This window comes from Nannobrachium achirus, assembly GCF_963921795.1.
Source record: "Nannobrachium achirus genome assembly, chromosome: 1".
In the NCBI taxonomy this organism is placed as follows: Eukaryota; Metazoa; Chordata; class Actinopteri; order Myctophiformes; family Myctophidae; genus Nannobrachium; species Nannobrachium achirus.
Window position 1 is genome coordinate 32,779,290 of NC_137810.1, and position 21,022 is coordinate 32,800,311.

Genomic DNA, 21,022 nt, shown 5'->3' on the forward strand with positions numbered 1-21,022 from the left:
GCTCTGAGTATCTGACATCACTGTGATGACATCACTGTGATGTCACAGTGATGGGTCAGGGGAACCACAGTGTCAGGCGTTACAGACAGACAGAGATACGGTCAAGTTGTGATGGTTCACATACTAAACTGTGACCTATGGTCGCAAATATATGTACGTATGTACGTATGTACGTATGTACGTATGTACGTACGTACGTACGTACTCTCTCACTCGGCTGTGTCTCACGTGGCTCATGGTCGCTTGAGACGGCGCGCCTCCGTCATGGTCAATAGAAAAAGTGCGCTATATATATATATAATATGATATATTGTCTGTGGTTTATGAATGAATGAATGTATGTCTTTGTTTTTTTGTTTTTTTCGTAAACCGACGATAAAGACAGTAAGACAGTCGAGCAGAAATAGTAGGGGGATTAGTATGGAGCCCTGATGGGGAAGTGGATAGGGTTTAAGTGGTTAAAATGCTGCAAGTTTTTTCTGAGAGTGCTCCTGTTCCCCGCAGGTCGGTGGTGGAGGCGACGGAGGTGGACCTGAACATGCGCGTGGGGCTGCACACGGGCCGGGTGCTGTGTGGCGTGCTGGGCCTGAGGAAGTGGCAGTACGACGTGTGGTCCAACGACGTCACGCTGGCCAACGTGATGGAGGCCGGCGGCCTGCCTGGGTCAGTACCTCACCTGCCTCCTCACACCCTTAGAGCAATGTTTCTCAACCTTTTTGAGCGGTGGTTACACCGTCTCCTATACGTGGCCGTGTGTGTATGCGTGTGTGTGTGTGTGTGTGCGCGCGTGTCTGTATGTAGCCTGAAGTACCTTTTCTGACCACACATGTTAAGGGAGGGGCGCTGTTGTTCAGGCTAGGCCAGACACACACACACACACACACACACACACACACACACACACACACACACACACACACACACACACACACCACACACACACACACACACAGGGATATTATTATTATTTTTATTATTAATATTTTTTTTAATATTTTTTTAATATTGTTTTAATCTTTTTTTTTATTATTATTATTATTACCCTTATTATTACCCATATATATACTGCAACCCCCGCTGCACCCACCCAGTAGTGCTGTTGTGCAGCCTCCACGACCACCGCTCAGTTCACACGGGTGTGATTTTTTTTCATTTCAAAGACCTCCCAGTTTGATATCGCCGTTGTCGGGCGAAACCTTGTATCGCAAGAGTTTTTTTCATAAAGTAAAGCCCTGCTTGATCATACAAGAATGTCGCACAAAACTAGTGAAATTTGCAGATTTGTGTGATTGTGAATCAGCAATTTTAGATAGGCTTGTAGATCGGCAAAAGAGCCTATGTCACCACACAACAACGCTGATCACTTGTCAGCCAAATAACCCTGGCCACACTGGCTAGGCTGATACAGCCTACAGTATATGCAGTTTGCACCAGACTGTAGGTCTACTATATGAACTCCCTAAAGGTGCGGGGTGCAGACTTACAAAGAAAAAAGGCACTTTTATTTCTTTGATGAAAAAATATATGGATTTAATTTTTAGCAAGGCAACAATTATGCATAATCAAAGCACATTGTTGCTGTTGGGCAGAAAGCTTGTATCAACATGGGTCATGTTTTTTACATAAATGAATGCCCTATTTTATCCTTCATCGCATGATTGTGTCGTACAAAAGTAGAAAAAACTGCAGATCTACAAGCTCACAATTTTTGTAGATCGCATGAGCTTGTACATCATTGCTATTTTCAGTATTTAGAAAATCTTCACCTGATTGTTCACATGCCCAAAATATAGGGACACCATCAAGTCTGTCTGTGGGTTTCATAAATATTTAACCAATGAAATGAGAGCTTGTGACAAATAATAATCACATTCCACCCATTGCAACACATTATTTTTTCCATTTCCTGAAAAGTAACAACTCTGTACATTCACGATGTCGGTGCCCGACATCGACATTATGAAATGAATAGTTTTGAGGCACGCAGGTCATAATGATTTATGAGTTTTGAGGCACACAAGTCATAATGATTTATTATGTTACCTAAAACAACTCTAGGGAAATGTCCACATTCACATAAATATATATATTTTCTGGAGCCTCACCTCTCTATTAACACTCCATTCACACTGGCAACGACAAAACTACACCAATCTGTCTTTTCTTCCCCCCTCATGCCCACTGTTCTCTGTGTGTGTGCGTGTGTGCTTGTGTGTGTGTGTGTGTGTGTGTGTGTGTATGCTTGTGTGTGTGTGTGTGTGTGTGTGTGTGTGTGTGTGTGTGTGTGTGTGTGTGTGTGTGTGTGTGTGTGTGTGTGTGTGTGTGTGTGTGCGTGCGTGCGCGTGCAGTAAGGTGCACATCACCAGGACCACTCTGGAGTGTCTAAATGGAGACTACGAGGTGGAGCCAGGCTTCGGCCACGACAGACACTCCTTCCTGCAGAAGCATCAAATAGAGACCTTCTTTATTGTTCCGTCTCACAGACGCAAGGTGACCACAAGATGAGAACCACAATCACTGTTATTGTCATATCCAGTGTTGATTTCGCCGACTAAAACTATGACGAAAAATGTTTGTCGACTGCGTTTTTTTCACTGACGAAAACGAAATAAAAACGAAATAAAAACTAAGCTGTGATGACTAAAACTAAGACTAAATATATTGACAATTTCGTCAACAAAATAAAAACTAGACTAAAACGTTAGGGAGGGACTAGTGGAGAATAGAGTAATTTTATGTTTGGTTGCTCTCAGGTGTTGCGTGCTGAAAATAGCCGATCTACAAGCTCACAACGCGTCGCAGTGAGCTTGTAGATCTGCTATTTTCAGCACACAACCAAGTGTAAAATCAGTCATTACGATGCCATCAAGGCCTACCGAAATACATTTTAGTCGACTAAATCAACGTATAGATTTAGTCGCCTAAAATTTGACTAAAACTAATACTTTTCAGGTGACAAAATTATGACTAAAACTAAATGACATTTTATTCAAAAGACTATGACTAAAACTAAATCAAAATTTGCTGTCAAAAACAACACTGCCTGGTCACATCACAGGTTTACAGGTGTAAAGAAATGGGTGAAAAACAGAAAGGAAAATAACAGGTCAAAAGAAAAATCTGAGATGTATCCATTCATACATAATGGCATAACAAAGTGGCAGGTACTGTATGTACCTGAGGTTAGACACAAGGTAATGATGTTCTGGATTTCACACAGAAGCCACCTTGCACTGTGGCACCGCTGTACCATTGGCACCGTTAGTACAGTACAATTAGTGTTATTACTATTCATTCACCTTTCACAACAATCATTCATTCACAACCCACTGCTAGCGACGGATCAATAATTAAATAGAAGTCTCTTAATTATGTACAATACGCCCGCAGTTGGAATATTAAATGAATGTGCATTTTAAAATGGAACGAATGAAAATGAACGTTACAATGTAAGCAAAGCATTTCGTCATCATGTCTGAGTTAAGGGTCATTCCCACCGGGCAAGATAAAGATAAAGATAAAGAAATGTGGTTCTCATTTGAAGTAGATGGTAGTGCAGCTGCAGTGGATGACACCGGCGACCAAATAAGTATATCTCACCCTTTAGACCAGGGTTTCCAAAACTTTTTTGCCTCCGGGCACCCCTATAAAAAAAATCATCCGAGGCATTATTATATTCCTAATTTTCACTCCCAGCACCTTATATTTATAGTATATTTTAGCGATTATGTTGCGAGGAAAGCGAGATAATAGCCATTTTAGTTAGAACTGACTGAAAATGATACTAAATGTATTTTTAAATGTCCAAATAAATTTCAAATATTATCAAATTATCTCGCGGCACGCCTGGACTGCTGTCACGGCACCCCTTGGTGCCCTGTCACCCACTTTGAAAACCCCTGCTTTAGACCCATCTTTGTGGGACTGTTTCTGTCATTTTCACCTGCAAATGTTCTCTCCAACTACTTACAGTACAGTACTGTACGTACCAATACAGTACATCAGTCCATCATATCCACCAATCCATATTCTTTCTCAGTTTGTGTTGAAGAAGCTGAATTCAGTCTCCTGTAAATGTGTCCTCTCTCCCTCGTCTCTGTGTTCATTTCTCCAGATCTTCCCAGGGCTGATACTGTCAGACATCAAGCCGGCCAAAAGGATGAAGTTCAAGACGGTGTGCTACTTGCTGGTGCAGCTCATGCACTGTCGCAAGATGTTCAAGGCCGAGATCCCCTTCTCTAACGTCCTGACCTGCGAGGACGACGACAAGGTGTGTGTGTGCGTGCGTGCGTGTGTGCGTACGTATGTGCGTGTGTGCGTGCTTGTGTGCGTGCGTGCGTGCGTGCGGGTAATGCAATTACTATACTTGTCAGGTCCAAATGTCCCTCGGCCCTCAAATAGGTAGAATTATAGGAAAAGGAATTGTGAGGACAATTTTCCTGGTAATCACAAGATAAATGGTTGTTTTATTGCTAAAAGGGGCTTTAGTGTTAGAGTTAAAATGGCAAAAGAAATGGTGAAAATAGCATTTATAAAGTTGTGATGTCCTCAAAGTAATACAAACGTGTGTATATTGATCCGAGCTGGAACACAATCAATTGATTGATCATGAAAGTAACATGTACATGCATCATTCATACTCATTGCTCAAACCAACACATTCCTTACTTCCTACATGTACACAACTACGCAGCACAACCTAACTGTGAGGGCTGGAACTTCTAGTCCCTTTAATGGGTTAGTGCATTGTATGTCCAATGCTGATGTAGTGAAATCCCGTTTGATCTCCTAATCTCTCTCTCTCTCTCTCTCTCTCTCTCTCTCTCACACACACACACACACACACACACACACTCACACAAACACACCCACACCCACACACACACACACACACACACACACACACACACACACACACACACACACACACACACACACACACACACACACTACACTAATCTGGATTTCTGGATTTCTTGTGTAAGCAGCGTACTGATTAATTCCATACATTATGCCTCTGTTATGGACACTAGTATAAAAGGAAGCTTGTGCCACAGATATTATATACTATATTGTGATCTTTAACTATGTGTGTGTGTGTGTGTGTGTGTGTGTGTGTGTGTGTGTGTGCGTGTGCGTGTGCGTGTGCGTGTGCGTGTGCGTGTCACTGACTCCAGTGGTGAGTCAGTGATGAGTCACAGAGTTGTGATTGGTGCTGGTGTCGCTGGCTGAGAGCTTCAGAAATAGCCCGCTAGTCGTAATCCCCTGACTGTTGGAGTGGGGCCAGTCATTACCGCAAGGCCATTGTGATGATGTTGCACTGCCGCTACTACTAGTAGCCTCACACCGTCTTTTCTTTTGTCATCAATTTTAATGCTATTAGATACACAGTGTTGCCTGCTGTATTGATGTTTCGTAAACTTTAAAAAGTTTGCAAATACTTCTGGCCCAACACGTGGGCCAGCGCCCACAATAACCAGCCCAATGTACCGAAACCCGAACACGCTGGTCAATGCCATGTCAGTGCATATAACCCTAGAAATGCAGCGCAAGCTGATATCATACAACATGAGATGACATTAACGATATATGAACTTTCCCAACGCCATCGAATAGGACAGTGGTTCTCAACCTTTTCAGCCCGCGAATAGACGTTGTGAGCATGTAAATCGTCTATTTTCACAATTTCTGCCTTTAACATTTGGCCAATGTTACATTCTTTATTTTAGAGGTATTAAAAGGGTCTTAAAAGTCCTTAAATTGTCACCATGGAAATGTTCAGATACCCTCTATACACTTACACTTTATGTCTGTTTGTTTACTGTTGAGTGAGAAAACAATGTTGCACATTAAGTTAATCATCTGGGGACCCCCCAAAATAATTTGGGGACCCCTCTGGGGGTCCCGACCCGCAGGTTGAGAACCCCTGGAATAGGAAACCTTTGAAATGTGTGTTACGGCATGTTCATCAACTCCAATAAGCTTGACAGTTGATTGACTGAGGCCCCTTTTCCAACCAAAGGAACGTTGGTTCTAGGACTGGTTCCGTTCTAGATTCTTGGAACCTTGCTGCTTTCAAGGCTTGCATTTCCGTCAGTTTTAAGCTGAACCATTGTTAGAGTTAGAGACACATTGCCTCGCAAGCAAGGTGTCCATTAAAGGGCCATTTATAGTTACGTATGGTTGATTTTGTGTACGTTTTGGGTGAGGAACTACGTACGGTAACTCCGTCGCCATGCATAGTAGACATGCACGTTATTTATGTGCCGACCTGCTCTCCGCTCCAATTCTGCTCCCGTTTGCGTCCGCGCGCCACATGAAGGTGGTTCTCTTCTCACACGTGTAAAAACCGCATTTAGCCAAAATATGTAGAACCACAGATTTTTGACCCGCCGTGATGTTTGGTACAGTATAAATACGTGGTAACAGTCTGGACTGGATCTGCTGTCTGTCGGCAACATTATCGCGGTAAATGCAACTCCGCGAGGGTAGGCTAATTATAACAAAACACACGTACACACCCGCTCATATATTGAACATAATTCCCAAGTAATAAATGAGCCGCATCATCATCTCTTCTTGTGACTTGTGTGCCTCGCTGTCTGTGCTCAGCTGATGACTGTTGATGCGTGATGAGTGAGGAGTCGAGGCGTCCTCTTCAAGTGGTTGTGTAACGACCTTTTTTCCGTTTCTTGATAAAATATATTTATTATTGGGACACACAGTTTGAGAACCGCTGTTAGAGCAGAGTTAAAGTAATTTCCATCACTACTGCGCCTACTGTATGTTTTATAACGGTGGTCGTGGGTAGCCTACTTCTTGCTACGGATATACATCTTGTACGTTCAGTCCGTCCAGTTGGGTGCTGTCCATAAGCGTCTGTATACGGATCTAAATCATCCGGAATACGGAGGCTTGGGAGACAGACCGGATCAACCGGACGGAATTTGTCTCACCCTCCGTTGCTTATGTACGGTATTCCTGCGGTTCTTATGTACTACTATGCATGGTACTTAAGACCGGTCGAGTTGTCCATTCCACGGGGGAAATGCAATCGTCAATGGCAGTTACAGTTTCCCTTTTCTTTTCTTGTTTTTAAATGATGGTTTTTCACTTTCTTTTTCCATTGTTTATATCGCATCTGTATCTTCCAACCTGTAGGATAGTCACGCCCACTTTGGTTCCCAGTTCAGGGCAAGAAAAATACAAGTATGTTTGTGGTTCCAGTTCCGAACCAACTTTTAGGGTTCTGAAACAATTCATTTTCAGTGGAAACACTCTGAACTGGTTCAACATTAGGCGGGAAAAAAGAACAGAATTTCAATTAAGAAATGTCCTAAAAATGTCCTAATAATGTCCTAATCAAAGCTTTTTCAAATATCAGAGAGGAATGGCATGATGTGTTGTTCTGGGGTCCTAGAGTTCCTTGTGAACCACATGGTTCAAGGTGGAAAGTAGCCCAGTGCCCGTGGAAACCTGTTTAACCCATTAAAAATGGGAAAGAATATAACCACTTTAACAATTATTTTATACTTACTGGCTATTCAAAAAATAACAGATATACAAGCTCTCAGTCTCAGCACAGATTGTAGATTCGATATTTTGTAGAAAAATATTGAAAATTTGTGCTAATCTTTATATATATATATGTTTTTTTAAAGCAAACATTGTTAACTCAAATATTTGCTTCACAGGGTCACTGGCACAACATATTTTTAGATGGGGTGGGGGGGGGTGGGGGGTGGGGGGGGGAAGGAGGGTTGGCGGAAAAATACATATCGTCGCTGTCGGGACTTGTATCTCCAAGATTCTAATTTGTATGTTTTTTTCAAGTAAAGCCCTGCTTCATCATACAAGACTGTCACACAAAACCAGTGAATAGCAGATCTACAAGCACACAATGCCTCACAGCGCGAGGCGTTGTGTGCTCGTAGATCAGCTATTTTCACTATTTTAAAACATTTTTAAAACAATAAATAGAAAACAAACGGTTTTGGACATACAAGGTTTCCACTCAACAACAACGACATCATTCTGTTTTGAGCATTTTTCCATCGTTTCTGACATTTGGTGGAATGTGGGCCTCGGGTCCTAACGGGTTCATGTTGTGTGGTGTTTTTTCGGCGGCCCACAGAGGAGAGCCCTGCGGACGGCGTCGGAGAAGACGAGGAGCCGCACGTCGTTCTCGGCCGGCACGGTGCAGCTCCCGCCCGGCACGCGGGTCAACCGATACATCGGCCGGCTCATCGAGGCCCGGCAGACGGAGTCCGGGGCGTCGGAGTTCAACCTGCTCAGCCTGGCCTACAGGAACGCAGACAGGGAGCGCACGGTGAGCACCGAGTGAGGAGGACACGCCTCCTCCACTAATACGCACACACACACGCACGCACGCACGCACGCACGCACGCACGCACGCACGCACGCACACACACACACACACACACACACACACACACACACACATACACACACATACACACAAGCATGCATGCAATCACAGACCGAAATACGGACTCCATGGGGTATACCTCAGTCAGTGAAGTATATCTAGCTAGGGTTTAAGTGATCGAATGCTTCGTGACTCTATCCTCTGTTTTTTCTTCATCTCTCTCTCTCTCTCTCTCTCTCTCTCTCTCTCTCTCTCTCTCTCTCTCTCTCTCACACTCTCTCTCTCTCTCTCTCTCACACACATTACCCTTACATGCACGTACAATACCTCTAATTCAAAGCCTACAGAGCCTCTAATTCTCTTTCTCTCCCCTTTTCCTCTCTCCCACGCCTGCCTGTCTGTGCGTGTGTGTGCGCGTGTGCGTGCGCGTGAGGAATCCACCCACCCTCTCAGGAGGGGGTACAGCTAATGATTTGGGAGCGTTTGAGCTTGCACACGTGATATCTTGCTCCTGTGTGAGGCGTGTGAGCGTGGGTTGAGATATAAAGAAGACACACAACTGGGGATGGATTTGTGTGTGAGTGAGTGAGTGAGTGAGTGTGTGTGTGTGTGTGTGTGTGTGCGTGCGTGCGTGCGTGCGTGTGCGTGTGTGTCCGTGTATGTGCGTGGGTGTTGCGTGAGTGCAAGTGCAATTTGTGTGTGAGTGCATGCCCCACACATACAAATGGGCCTGGCTGAACACGACAAACCAAACAGCTCAGTACAAACCGAGTTAATTGTCACGTATTTAACTTCTCGCAGCCGATTGATACTCGGGGGAGTGTGATGATGAAGCGATTAGCCTGGCACCGTGGAGAGAATGAGGTAGGCATTAGAAGTCAGACCAGACGTTCAGATTGGTCTCATCCCACTGACTGCTGCAGCGGCGGTGGCGGCGGGCACAGAATGATCTGTTCCATCCTTTTGTCTGGCCTAGTGGCTCGGTGCACAACATCTGGTCTGGGGCCCACCATGCTTCTACATGAGTGCATCTCCATTCAGTGGGTTCTGAGCTGATCTGACAAGATAGCAGATAAAAACGTAGGCATTCATTCAGATGCAACGTTAACCTATCTCAGCTCAAGACCACCCTACTGTACAGTATATAGTCATTTGACCGGGGTCCCCCAGGGGTCTGCACTTGTCCCTGTCCTGTTTTCCCCCTCAACCAAATCTCTAAGCCCAACGTACTGTACCCGTATCTACACGCTTGTAGATCTTCTATTTTTGATGAGTGATCACCTATTACGACCTATTATGACATACCCAGTATAGGCACTCTTTAACATTCAGGTTCCAGGGCAAAACAGGTTTGAAGAGCACACACAGTAAAAAGGTCCTAGTAGGTGTATATTGTACCCTCTCATAGTTCAATTCACACTGAAGATAGTAGTAAATGTATGTTGTAACCACTCATAATTCAAGCTGAGGATTTCACTGGGCAGTTTTCTGGCACATTTCTACTTCTATATCTCACATATTCTACTTGCGAGCGAGCGAACAAATATAAACCAGTAAGACTCCCCAATTGGGAGATAAGCGACTGTCAGGTCGCATACACAAACTTTAAAAGGCAATGGTAGCCAATCAGGAGGGAATCTGGCAAATGGGACAGATCCATGTTGATGACACGACTTTAGAGATACTGTGTACCGCTTTGCGTAATTTTAGGGCAAAATCTGTAGGAGCAGTGTCCAAAAATGTGTTTTGCAAGAATCGGCCTCATGGTGGCGCTAGAAGAGGGCTATGTGATAAATGAGGGGTGGGAGTTGTGGTTTGGCAGCCAAGGTATTTGTGTGCAAAGTTTGGCATTGAGCGGGGCAACGGTGGCGGAGATATGAATAGGGCAAAAGTTTGACGTGACGTGACGTGACGTGACGTGACGTGACGTGACGTGACATGACGTGTGACAGACAGACTGACAGCACCGGCTGTCTGGTTTTGATAGTAACTGCGACCTGACACCTGACGGTCACAATCAGGCGTAATGGAAACGGCCTTCATCATAGCTCATTGTCTCTCTCTCGCTCTCTCGCTCTCTCGCTCTCTCTCTCTCTCTCTCTCTCTCTCTCTCTCTCTCTCTCTTTCACTCTCTCACACTCTCTCTCTCTGCCTCCTCCGTTCTCGCTCTCTTTTCATCTCTCTCTCTTTCTCACCCTGACGCCTCTCTCTTTTCAACTCTCTCTCTCTCTCTCTCTCTCTCTCTCTCTCTGCCTCCTCCATTCTCTTACATCTGTCTGTCTCTGTGTTTCTCTCTCTCCTAGTATCACCGGGCGGACGATGATCATTTCATCAGTGCAGTGGTTCTGTCTCTGATCCTTGCTACACTTTTTGGCCTTATCTATCTGCTAATGATCCCACAGTAAGTGCAAAGACACACACACACACACACACACACACACACACACACACACACACACACACACACACACACACACACACACACACACACACACACACGCGCACACACACACACACACACACACACATGCTCGCACAGACACAGACTCAGGGTTTGTCCATTCGTGTAATGGAACAGAATTGGTAAGCTATTAAATGTAGTGAGACGGTTAGAACAGAGGCGTCAATTGGGTATGGAAAGTTATGGCAGCTGCCATACCTTGGCTACAGGGGGGAAATAATAAAATGTACTTCTTAAAATACATTCATCATGCCTGTTGCTAAGGGTGTCTTGCAAAACACCAGTCATGTTGCCATACCTTAGCTTTTGCCGAACTGACGCCACTGCAGTTAGAACAGAGGTTGTTGCATCTTAGTTACTGTAATGGAAAGCAGTGGTGTGAACTAAGTACATTTACTTAAGTACTGTACTTAAGTAACATTTTGAGGTATTTGTACTTTACTTGAGTATTTCCAATTTCCAATACTTTCACATTTACTCCACCACATCTCTGGTTTAAATATTGTACTTTTACAACACTACATTTATTTGAAAACTTTAGTTACTAGTTACTTTGTAGATTGATTAAAACATACATTAACCACTTCAGCCCTATATACATTTCATCCATCTGAAAATAGCCGATCTACAAGTTCACTATGTGCATTGTGAGCTTGTAGATCTGCTATTTTCAGAATATTTTTATACATTTGAAAACTTGAAATGGGATATTCTGCACAATGAGTACTTTTTACTTTTGGTACTTTAGGTACATTTTGATACCAATGCTTTTGTACTTTTACTCTTTGAATTCCAGACTTTTACTTGCAACAGAGTATTTCTACATTGCAGTATACTTTTACTTGAGTAAAGAATGTGAGTACTTTTTCCACCACTGATGGAAAGTCTACTATCCCTCTGTCTCTCTGTCTCTCCTGTGCCCTCCTTCCTTCCCCAGGGGAATGTTTGTGCTGCTGCTGCTGGTGCTGTGTGTGTGCTTCCACGTGGCCTGCATCATGTACCTGCACCTCACCAGGGTCCAGGTAGGACACACTCTCTGTTCCTATCCACCTGTTTCTGTGAGAATTTACTGTATTGATTGATTGATTGAAGACTTTATTAGAAGTTTTGCATAGAAAAAGGAACAGTTTCATGACGGTACAGTTCACTGGTACAAGGTCAACTAAAAGGAGATCCTAGAAAAGACTAAGCTTATTTCCATAGGAAACCATTGAAGTATCTCATATAACATTGAAAGACAGACGGATAGAACACAGTACTATGCAGTAGATATAGTAAAAAAAAGTAAATAAAAATGAAATAAACAGTGCAAATAATATATACAGTAGGTAAATACAAAGGAGGGTCAGGGGAGGCTGGGCTAGGTTTGTTATTGCCAGTTGCGAATGGCTGCCGCCTGTAAGTGGTTTTTCAGGGCGATTTTAAAGGATGCTAGGGAACCACACTCCTTTAAGGCCTTCGGTAGGGCGTTCCACATTTTGGTTGTATAGCAGAAGAACGAGTTTGACCATTTGTTTGAGTTGACTTTGGGTTGAACGTGATCTGTGGCGCTGCCTCTGGTGTAGAATTATTTGTGGGACACTTCCGGAGAACAGCAGACATACAAGCTCACGTCGCGTCGCAGATGCTACCGCTGTGAGCTTGTAGATCACTTTCGGCTGCGGCGCCGGAACTGCCGCACTCCTTTTGCGCAATGCACGATGGGACGTTGGAAAGTTGTGGATAGAGCTGGTTCCCAAGCACTGGGTCACTGGGAGCCAGTTGTGAATCGCCGACACATTTTTGTGGGTCCCTTAATTTTTTGTTTTAAATTATTATTGTTTCAAAACAAGATTTTCATGAATAATATATAAAAAATATTCTAAGTAATTTCATTAATAAATAAAGGCGAAATCACATAAATTAGAAAACAAATGTTTAAGAAGTAGTGAAAATAGCAGATCTACAAGCTCACAACGTGGCACGAAGCAACGCGTTGTGAGCTTGTAGATCTGCTGTTTTCACTAGTATGGATCCCGGGCAAACATATCATTTCTCTTTTGGGTTACGGGCTATAATGTTTGGGAACCCCTGTCCTATTGGTTCCCAAACATGTGTGGGTCGCGGACACATTTCTATGGGTCCCTTAATTTTTAGTTTTCCTACATTTTGTTTTTAATTATTATTATTTTAAAACTTTTTCAAAAAAACATTCCCATGTTTCTTATGCACACTGCACCTACACTCATTTATTTTGAAAGATATAACTTTTATGGAAGTCGATGGGGCACCGCTCAGCGCTCACTTCGGTGCGATTTGTTTTCCGTGGTGAAGAGGAGACCTTTGTTTGTCCCGCGGGTGAAATCCAGTTTCAGCTTCACCCAGCTGATGGCTGCTCTGATGGTAACAATGAGGGCTCGGGGGGCTCGGGGGGGCTGTTAGTGGTTAAGTGTCTTGCTCAGGGACACTTGAACACGTAGACACTGACGGGCAGGGAGGCCAACCGGTGACCTTCTGCTACACCCGGCTCTCTGCTTCTCTCTCCTGAGCTAATGAAGCTTTCAGAATGGCTTTGAGGTAGATAAACAGGTGCTTTGATTACAGAGGCCTTCCTTGGATCACACTCCCCCCCAGCGCGCACACACATACACACGTGCGTGCACACACCTGCCTCCAACACTGTTGTTTGTGTCTTTCAGTGTGATCCTGGCTGTCTCAACATTCAGATCCGCACCGTACTCTGCGCCATCCTAGTCCTGCTTACCTACTCTGTTGCCCAGGCCTGTGTGGTAAGTGTGTACACAGTAGGCAAGGCAGGCCAATTTAGCTTGAATAGCACAAGGGATCAACAACAAGGCAATCCAAAGTGCATAATATGACACAACAAACCATACTATGAAAACTGGTCAGAAATGTACTCAATTTTTTGGCGAAATTGTAAAATTATGTAAGAAATAGGCGAATATAATGTAACCGATAATTGCGAGGCATTGTGAGCTTGTAGTTAGGCTATTTTCACAATATTTATCTGTGGAACCGAGTCAAACTAAACGTAATGCCTCAACTCCTACAATTCCAAGTGCTTGTCAGGGTTGGGGCTCCCCAGTTGAAATATGATTTATTTGGGGGGTCGCGGCCTGAAAAGGTTGCGAACCACTGCTTTAGGATATGATGTTATGCTACCCTGAAGACTGATTGGTTGATTGATTGATTGATTGATTGATTGATTGATTGATTGATTTTACTTGGTGACATAAAAAAAGAGCACAGAGCTCTTTCTGACATATAATCAATGCATCACCAAGGATGAAAACACAAGAAGGGCTGACGGCTTATTTCCATATGAAAAAACACATCACATGACAAACAACATCAAAACGACATCAAAACATGACTAGGCCTATACAAAACAAAACAAAACAAAATCGCATTTCCACTCCGGCCAGCTGTCTGTGTCAGATACATAATGAAATGCACACTAAACTCCGCCCTCTCGCATAGCCAGGCTTATTCATCTTCCCCTCGCCCCCAACAACAGATGACCATTAGTACAGTAAGTACAGTAAATTAATTTGATTGGCTTATTGCCTACCTACATTGACATCATAACAATATTAGCAAATAAAAGAGCAGTTTTTTTTCCCCTTTTTTAAATGCCAGCAGCCGTTTAAGTGTATAGAGGGTATTTGCACATTTTTGTGAATTTCTTTTGACAATTTAAGGACTTTTTAATACCTCTAATATGACATGATTGGCATTGGCCAAAATGTCAAATATTAGAGGCAGAAATTGTGAAAATGGCGTTGTGAGCATGTACTGTAGATCTGCTATTTTCACAATAGAACCGTGTTATAAAATGTGTAATGCCTCAACTCTTAGTGCTCATCAGGGTGGAGGGGTCCCCAGTTAAAATATGATTATGTTGGGGGTCACGGCCTGAAAAGGTTGAGAACCACTGGTCTACCAGAGTAATGTTAAATCCATAGACACATACTTACGGCTCTGAGCACTCGCCCCTGATTGTCGGTCAGACCACCTTGGTGTTGACTGACCTTTTAGAGACAGTCTGGTCTGAAATAGAAACCAACCAAAACACACACTGTGCAAAATTATAACAAATGTGAACACATAGTATGACTACGAAATAATGACACAAAACTGAATAAACTCAACATCAGAAGTATTAACCCACAACATAAAGCACTTACTGTCCTTATCAGCAAGTATCAGGAATGACGCACTGCACCGAGGTTCTTTACTGGAGGCAAACTAAACAAAAAATGGCACAACTGGGGGACATCAACCTGAAAACAATAAATTATGATTGCTGTGGGTGGGCTTCAAGATGAATATGTCCAAGAAGGCCCTGCAGCCTGTTTAGGGACCAGTTGTGAATGTGCTACTACCTATTTGGCGAATCGTCATTGACATGGCCTTTCTTAAAGGACAACTCCGCCCTAAATCACTTCTAGGCTCATTTTCCTACTTATTGATTAATATTAATATTGATCCAAAAAGACTGTCCATGGGGTCTATTAGGCAGAAATGCCCCTGTTGTCCAGTTTCCCCAGCAGAACCCAGCAGCTCTCATAGCATAAAGTGGAGCCTATAAGCCTATCGCTTTTACACTATTTGTTGTGGTCAAAAGTGTTTTTATTTTTCATGAATCTGGTACTAGTTGCCATTACAAACACATCCATGTCATCGCTGTCCCACACAAGCCATCACACTCTACTAAATAGATGTTAGGCTTTTATGTGTTTTTCCAAGTCCCGGAAAAGATGCCCTGTGATTGGCTAGTGCAGTCACTTTGATTGGCACTTGTGCCGAATGCTCATCCCAAAACATTATTTATGAGATTGTGGTGGATTGTGTGAGACAACCAAGGCATGGATGTGTTTGTAATGACATCTAGTAACACATTCATGAAAAAGAAAATCACTTTTGAACACAACAAATAGTGTAAAAGCGATAGGCTTATAGGCTCCACTCTATGCTGTGACAGCTGCTGCATTCTTTTGGGGAAACTGGACAACAGGGGTATTTCTTCCTAATAGACCCCATGGACGGTAATTTTGGAACAATATAAGTAGGAAAATGAGCCTAGAATTAGATTTAGGGCGGAGTTGTCCTTTAAGGCCCATTCCCACTGGGCCAGATAAACAGATAAAAAAATATCTTTCTCCATTCAAGTGGATGGTAAGATACAGATAAAAAAAATATCTGTTTTATCTCTATCTTACCATCCACTTGAATGGAGAAAGATATGTTTTTATCTGTTTATCTGGCCCAGTGGGAATGGGCCATTGCACTAGTAATGAGTGGGTGGCTCTTAAAAGAGCTGTTTTTGCAACTCAGAGAGCGTAAATGAACACTGGTAATTTAACGCTGGAGAAGGTCCCTTTGATCATTTGGTTTTATGTGTGTGCAAATTGCATTTAGTCCAGATGTGACACCTTGCCGAGCCGGTAGCTCTTGTTCAGTGGTTCTGGGTAGAACAGCGTATGCTGGCCGGGAAGGAAAAACACAGCTTGATTTTGGACAGCTTCATTGTTAGCGATTGATATATTTTAGTCATGAAAATACAACGCGCAGTTGCTCTATCTTTCTCGTTTTCACACACCAGACACCACTGCTTCATTAAAACGTTGTTATATTAGAATCCGGAACTGTTCACATTGTGTACAGTGATTGACAGCATGCATGATGAGGCGATTAGTTGATCACGAGAAATGAACCCCAGCGCAACACCCAGGGACCAAAATGGCGCGATTCAAGTGTCTTGAAAGACAGTTTCTCGTCCAATGTGAACACAGCTTTAGGGTCCATTTGGGTAAATGAGCACACTCAAGAGTTCAGAATCAGAATCATCTTTGTTGTTACAAATGGATGAATTACTGACTGGAGGGCAGAGGCATCAATTAGGTATGGCAAGGTTTGACAAGGGAAAAAAATAAATGTACTTCTTAGAAAAAATTCATTGTGCCTGTTGCTAAGGTATGGCAACATGACTGGTGTATTCCATGCGTGCCTTTGTGCGCTTGCAAAACACCAGTCATGTTGCCATACCTTTGCTTTTGCTGAACTGACGCCACTGACGGAGGGTCTCACTGTGTACTAGGGCATTCACGAATAGTGATTTTTAGTATTCGAATTATTCGACCTCGAAGTATTCGAATAGTCGAATATTCGACAGGACTGGCCAGACTGTCAAATATTAAGTAAGCAAGAGGCGAACATTGTGAAAATAGCCGATCTACATGCTCACAACGCCTCGCAACGGAACTGAGTCACATTAAATGTGATACCTATAATTCCAAGTGCTTGTCAGGGTTCTAATGACTTCCTATCTAGCCAAGCTTTATAAACTATGAAGAAATATATTTTTTTTTATAAACAAAAACAAAAAATAAGGGAATATTCGACTTCGGTGAACAACGTCGAATAGTGACTTTGATATTCGAATATTCTAATATTTGGTGAATGCCCTATATTTCTCCCACTGCCATCCTTCTACCAGGTGGGCTGTGTGCCGTGGACGAGATGGGTTGCCAACCTCGCCCGCTCCTCAGAGACGGGCGGCGCGGACGCGACGGCAGGCGGTCCGCCCAACGGCACGGCGGCGGCGGCGGCAGAGAGCAGGGCGTGTGCCAACGTGGCGTACGCCCTGCTGTCCTGCGTGGCCGGGACCCTCACCATCGTACCGTACCTCCACGTCTCCTCGCTCCCCAAGATCCTGTTGCTCCTCCTGCTGTCCGCCAGCTACACGGTCGTCATGGAGACCAGTGGCTATCGGCAAGCGGTGGGGTGAGGCGACCCCGGATAAATTGTTTCACGTGCTAAATGTGTAGGAATTTGACGTGTGTGCATGTGTGTGTGTGTGTGTGTGCGTGCGTGCGTGCGTGCGTGCGTGCGTGCGTGCGTGCGTGCGTGCGTGCGTGCGTGCGTGCGTGCGTGCGTGCGTGCGTGCGTGCGTGCGTGTGTGTGTGTGTGTGTGTGTGTGCGTGCATGCCTACTTCTGCTTCTGGTCAGACTGAATGCCTGCATTCTCTTTTGGGAAACGAGGACTGTCTGATTATGTTTGATATTTACGCTTCATAATATCTCATATTTTTCAATTTGATCATGTTAACCGCATTAACCCTGGCATCCTTATTTTGGGGAAATGTACGAATTCTTCCAGTTTAATTAAATTAAATACATCAAGAGATCAAGATATTAATTACAAATCTACAAGATCAGTAGCGTGTAAATCTGATGTTTTTTATATAGCCTATAGCAGTGGTTCTCAAAGTGGATTCCAGGGACTCTGCAGGTTCCTTTATGGGGGTCTAAATTGACCCATACACGTTAGTAACTCTAAAAGCCCATTCCCACTGGGCCAGATAACAGATAAAAAAAACTCTTTCTCCAGATATTTTTCCATTCAAAGTGGATGGTAGCTACAGATAAAAAAAATATTTGCCACAGATAAAAGTATCTGTGGCAAATATCTGTGGTAGATATTTGTTTTATCTGTATCTACCATCCACTTTGAATGGAAAAATATCTGGAGAAAGAGATTTCTTTTATCTGTTATCTGGCCCAGTGGGAATGGGCCTTAACAGTGTACGAAATGGAACCAAATGAACCCTAACGGGTTCATTTGGTTCCATTTTCTACGCTGTCAGAGTTAAGGGGAGACCCTGGAACACTGGCCTATAGGAGTGAGTATATATATAAAATCCCCCAACCCCCCTCCTGTTTGTTTCAACAAATCAACAGATCCTACATGTGTTTACTGTGATTTGTTTTCTCCCCCCTGCAGAGGTGGGTTCCTCCACACACGGGGTTATGACCCTGTCTTAGCGGTCATATTGTTCACTGTAGCCCTGGCCCTGCACTCCAGACAGCTGGACCTCAAGCTACGGCTGGACTACCTCTGGGCCACTCAGGTGCGTGCAGTGTGAGCATGCATGAAGCATGCATAATAAAGAGACGTGTGTGTATGTTTGTACAGTATGTGTCTGTCTATGTTTGTGCATAGGGCTGTCATAATTATTACATAATCGTCTAATCGCAATTATTTGACATAATCGTGATTATTTTTCATAATCGTCATAATCGTTTCCATGTTGAAAAATGTTAATATTTAAAAGAAAAGTCAAACATAGTGGAAATAGCCGATCTACAAGCTCACAACGCGTCGCATCGTGACGCGTTGTGAGCTTGTAGATCGGCTATTTCCACAATCAATGTTCTTTTTTAAGTATAAAGTTGTCAAATATGTCAGTAATTTCTTTGTATATTTAGGTTATGTGTCATATATCTGCCATGTGCAACTTCAAAGCCTACAAGCCAAACAGGAATGTAATTGTCAACGACAAAAACACAATTAAATCGTTAATCGCAATTATTTGAGCGACAATTAATCGTCATGTAAAATGTCATATCGTGACAGCCCTAATGTGTATGTCTATGTTTGTGCACGTGTGTGTCTCTACTCTGTAGCCTACAGTATGTGTACATATTTGCACATGCATTATTTAATCTCTTCATGTGCGTGTTGGTTGGGGTATACAGTACATAGATCAGTGGTTTAAAAAAAAAAGAGACAAAAAAGGTTTTCAGACCTTTTCATTTCAAGGACCACACAAGAGTTACAGACGGATGTTTGGAACCCCCTCGAGGAACCCTGAGAGTCCCTGGACCACACTTTTGAGAACATAAAAACTGATCTAGTTTCATGTCCATTTAATCTACAGTAGTTGACAGGTCTGACTGTCATGTTTGTAAGTCATTACCACCCTCTAGTGATAAGAATGAGCAATTACACATGTCAGCAGCCCAGCTCTGCAGCTACAGATTGTCAGTATTTTATTTGCAGCTTTTTTAACCCATTAAAACCTCTCCACCTGTGTAAGGGGTCATCGCCATGCTGGCTTCTGGTGGACATTTTTGTCAAAATTATTCTTTTGCCACGGAAAAACAAAATGAATGGACAATATTAACAGAAACACATAAAGAGATATACCTGAATGACCGTAATAGGTCTGTAACTCTGAGAGTGTTCAAATGGATTTGTACACTCTCCGAGTTAGGGGATCCTGATTCCTTGCAAATAAAACATTTGAGAAGTACCACTAGTGGACTACTAATATGCCATAGTGTTGTAGTAAATCAGTGTCATGCATATTCTGCAGAAAACCTGGAGAATTTAACATTCAGTAATTGGGTCTTATGATCAAAATAATAAATAAATAATGGCGTGTACAAGACCATCAGCTATATTTTCGTCCATGCCTTACCCCTTATTTTTTTATTATTATTATTATTATTATTTTTTTGAAAAAACAGTATTTCAAAATTTAGCTGAAGTATCGACACTCGTAGATCAGCTATTTGAACTATTTAAACCAGGGGTCTTCAACAGGGGGTCCTCAGAGTTACTACAGGGGGTCCTCCAAATCTTTGTGTGATAGAAACCTTTTTTTCTTCTTTTTTATATTAACCACTTGATCCCTAATGTCCATATTCTGAGAACTTTAGCCAAAAATAGCAGATCCACAAGCTTGTAGATTGGCTATTTTTGGCAAAGAGTTTTGGTGTAGAAGGGGAAAAAAGAGCAGACTGATTACAGAGTGAAAGGTCAAGTTTATTAAGTGTTGACGTTTCAAGTGGTTACATTTCTGGAAACACACATTTAGATGAACCCAAAATACACTGATGATTGTGCTGTCAAACGACAAAACTAAACTATATGGTATCTATGGGTTGTGGGGGTCCCTGCTTTATCTCTCTCTCGACTAAGGGGTCCTTGGCCTGAAAACGTTGAAGAGCCCTGATTTAAACATGTTTTTTAAAATGGTAAAACATAAGTTTAGGGATAGGGTAATGCATGGCTGAAAATAGGGCCATATTGATGACCCCCTGGTCCGTGTGCTCTGTGGTGATGCCTTGCTAGCCTGGCTTGGCCAGACTATATACTAACTAACTGCAGTACCTTGTTTTAACATGGGTGGATTGTTTCGCTGTGCTAGGCTAAAGCATGGCAGGCACGTGCACAAATAGACATCAAATGGGGGCTTGAGCCCCTGCCCTTTGATTTTGTTTTTGTTTTTTTTCTATTGGGAATAAAGAAAGTGCACGTCAGAGAGAAATTACATGTGTCGGACTCTGGCTTATTATATTGCAGAACATGTTGTGTTTTAGGA

The 21,022-nt window shown here is 43.0% G+C and overlaps 1 protein-coding gene across 2 annotated transcripts in view; it reads left to right on the forward strand.

Annotated features, from left to right (window-relative positions):
• The window catches only part of adcy1a (adenylate cyclase 1a), a gene marked incomplete at both ends in the record, with an annotated part of 83,929 nt that overhangs the window by 39,437 nt on the left and 23,470 nt on the right, over positions 1-21,022 (forward strand). For both annotated transcript variants that reach the window (XM_080735248.1, XM_080735247.1), the window contains 9 exons: positions 505-667; positions 2,353-2,490; positions 4,115-4,270; positions 8,135-8,329; positions 10,693-10,790; positions 11,788-11,872; positions 13,529-13,618; positions 17,350-17,636; positions 18,637-18,763. In XM_080735248.1, coding sequence (XP_080591374.1) covers positions 505-667; positions 2,353-2,490; positions 4,115-4,270; positions 8,135-8,329; positions 10,693-10,790; positions 11,788-11,872; positions 13,529-13,618; positions 17,350-17,636; positions 18,637-18,763 — 1,339 coding nt within the window. The remainder of the gene's footprint in view (positions 1-504; positions 668-2,352; positions 2,491-4,114; positions 4,271-8,134; positions 8,330-10,692; positions 10,791-11,787; positions 11,873-13,528; positions 13,619-17,349; positions 17,637-18,636; positions 18,764-21,022) is intronic.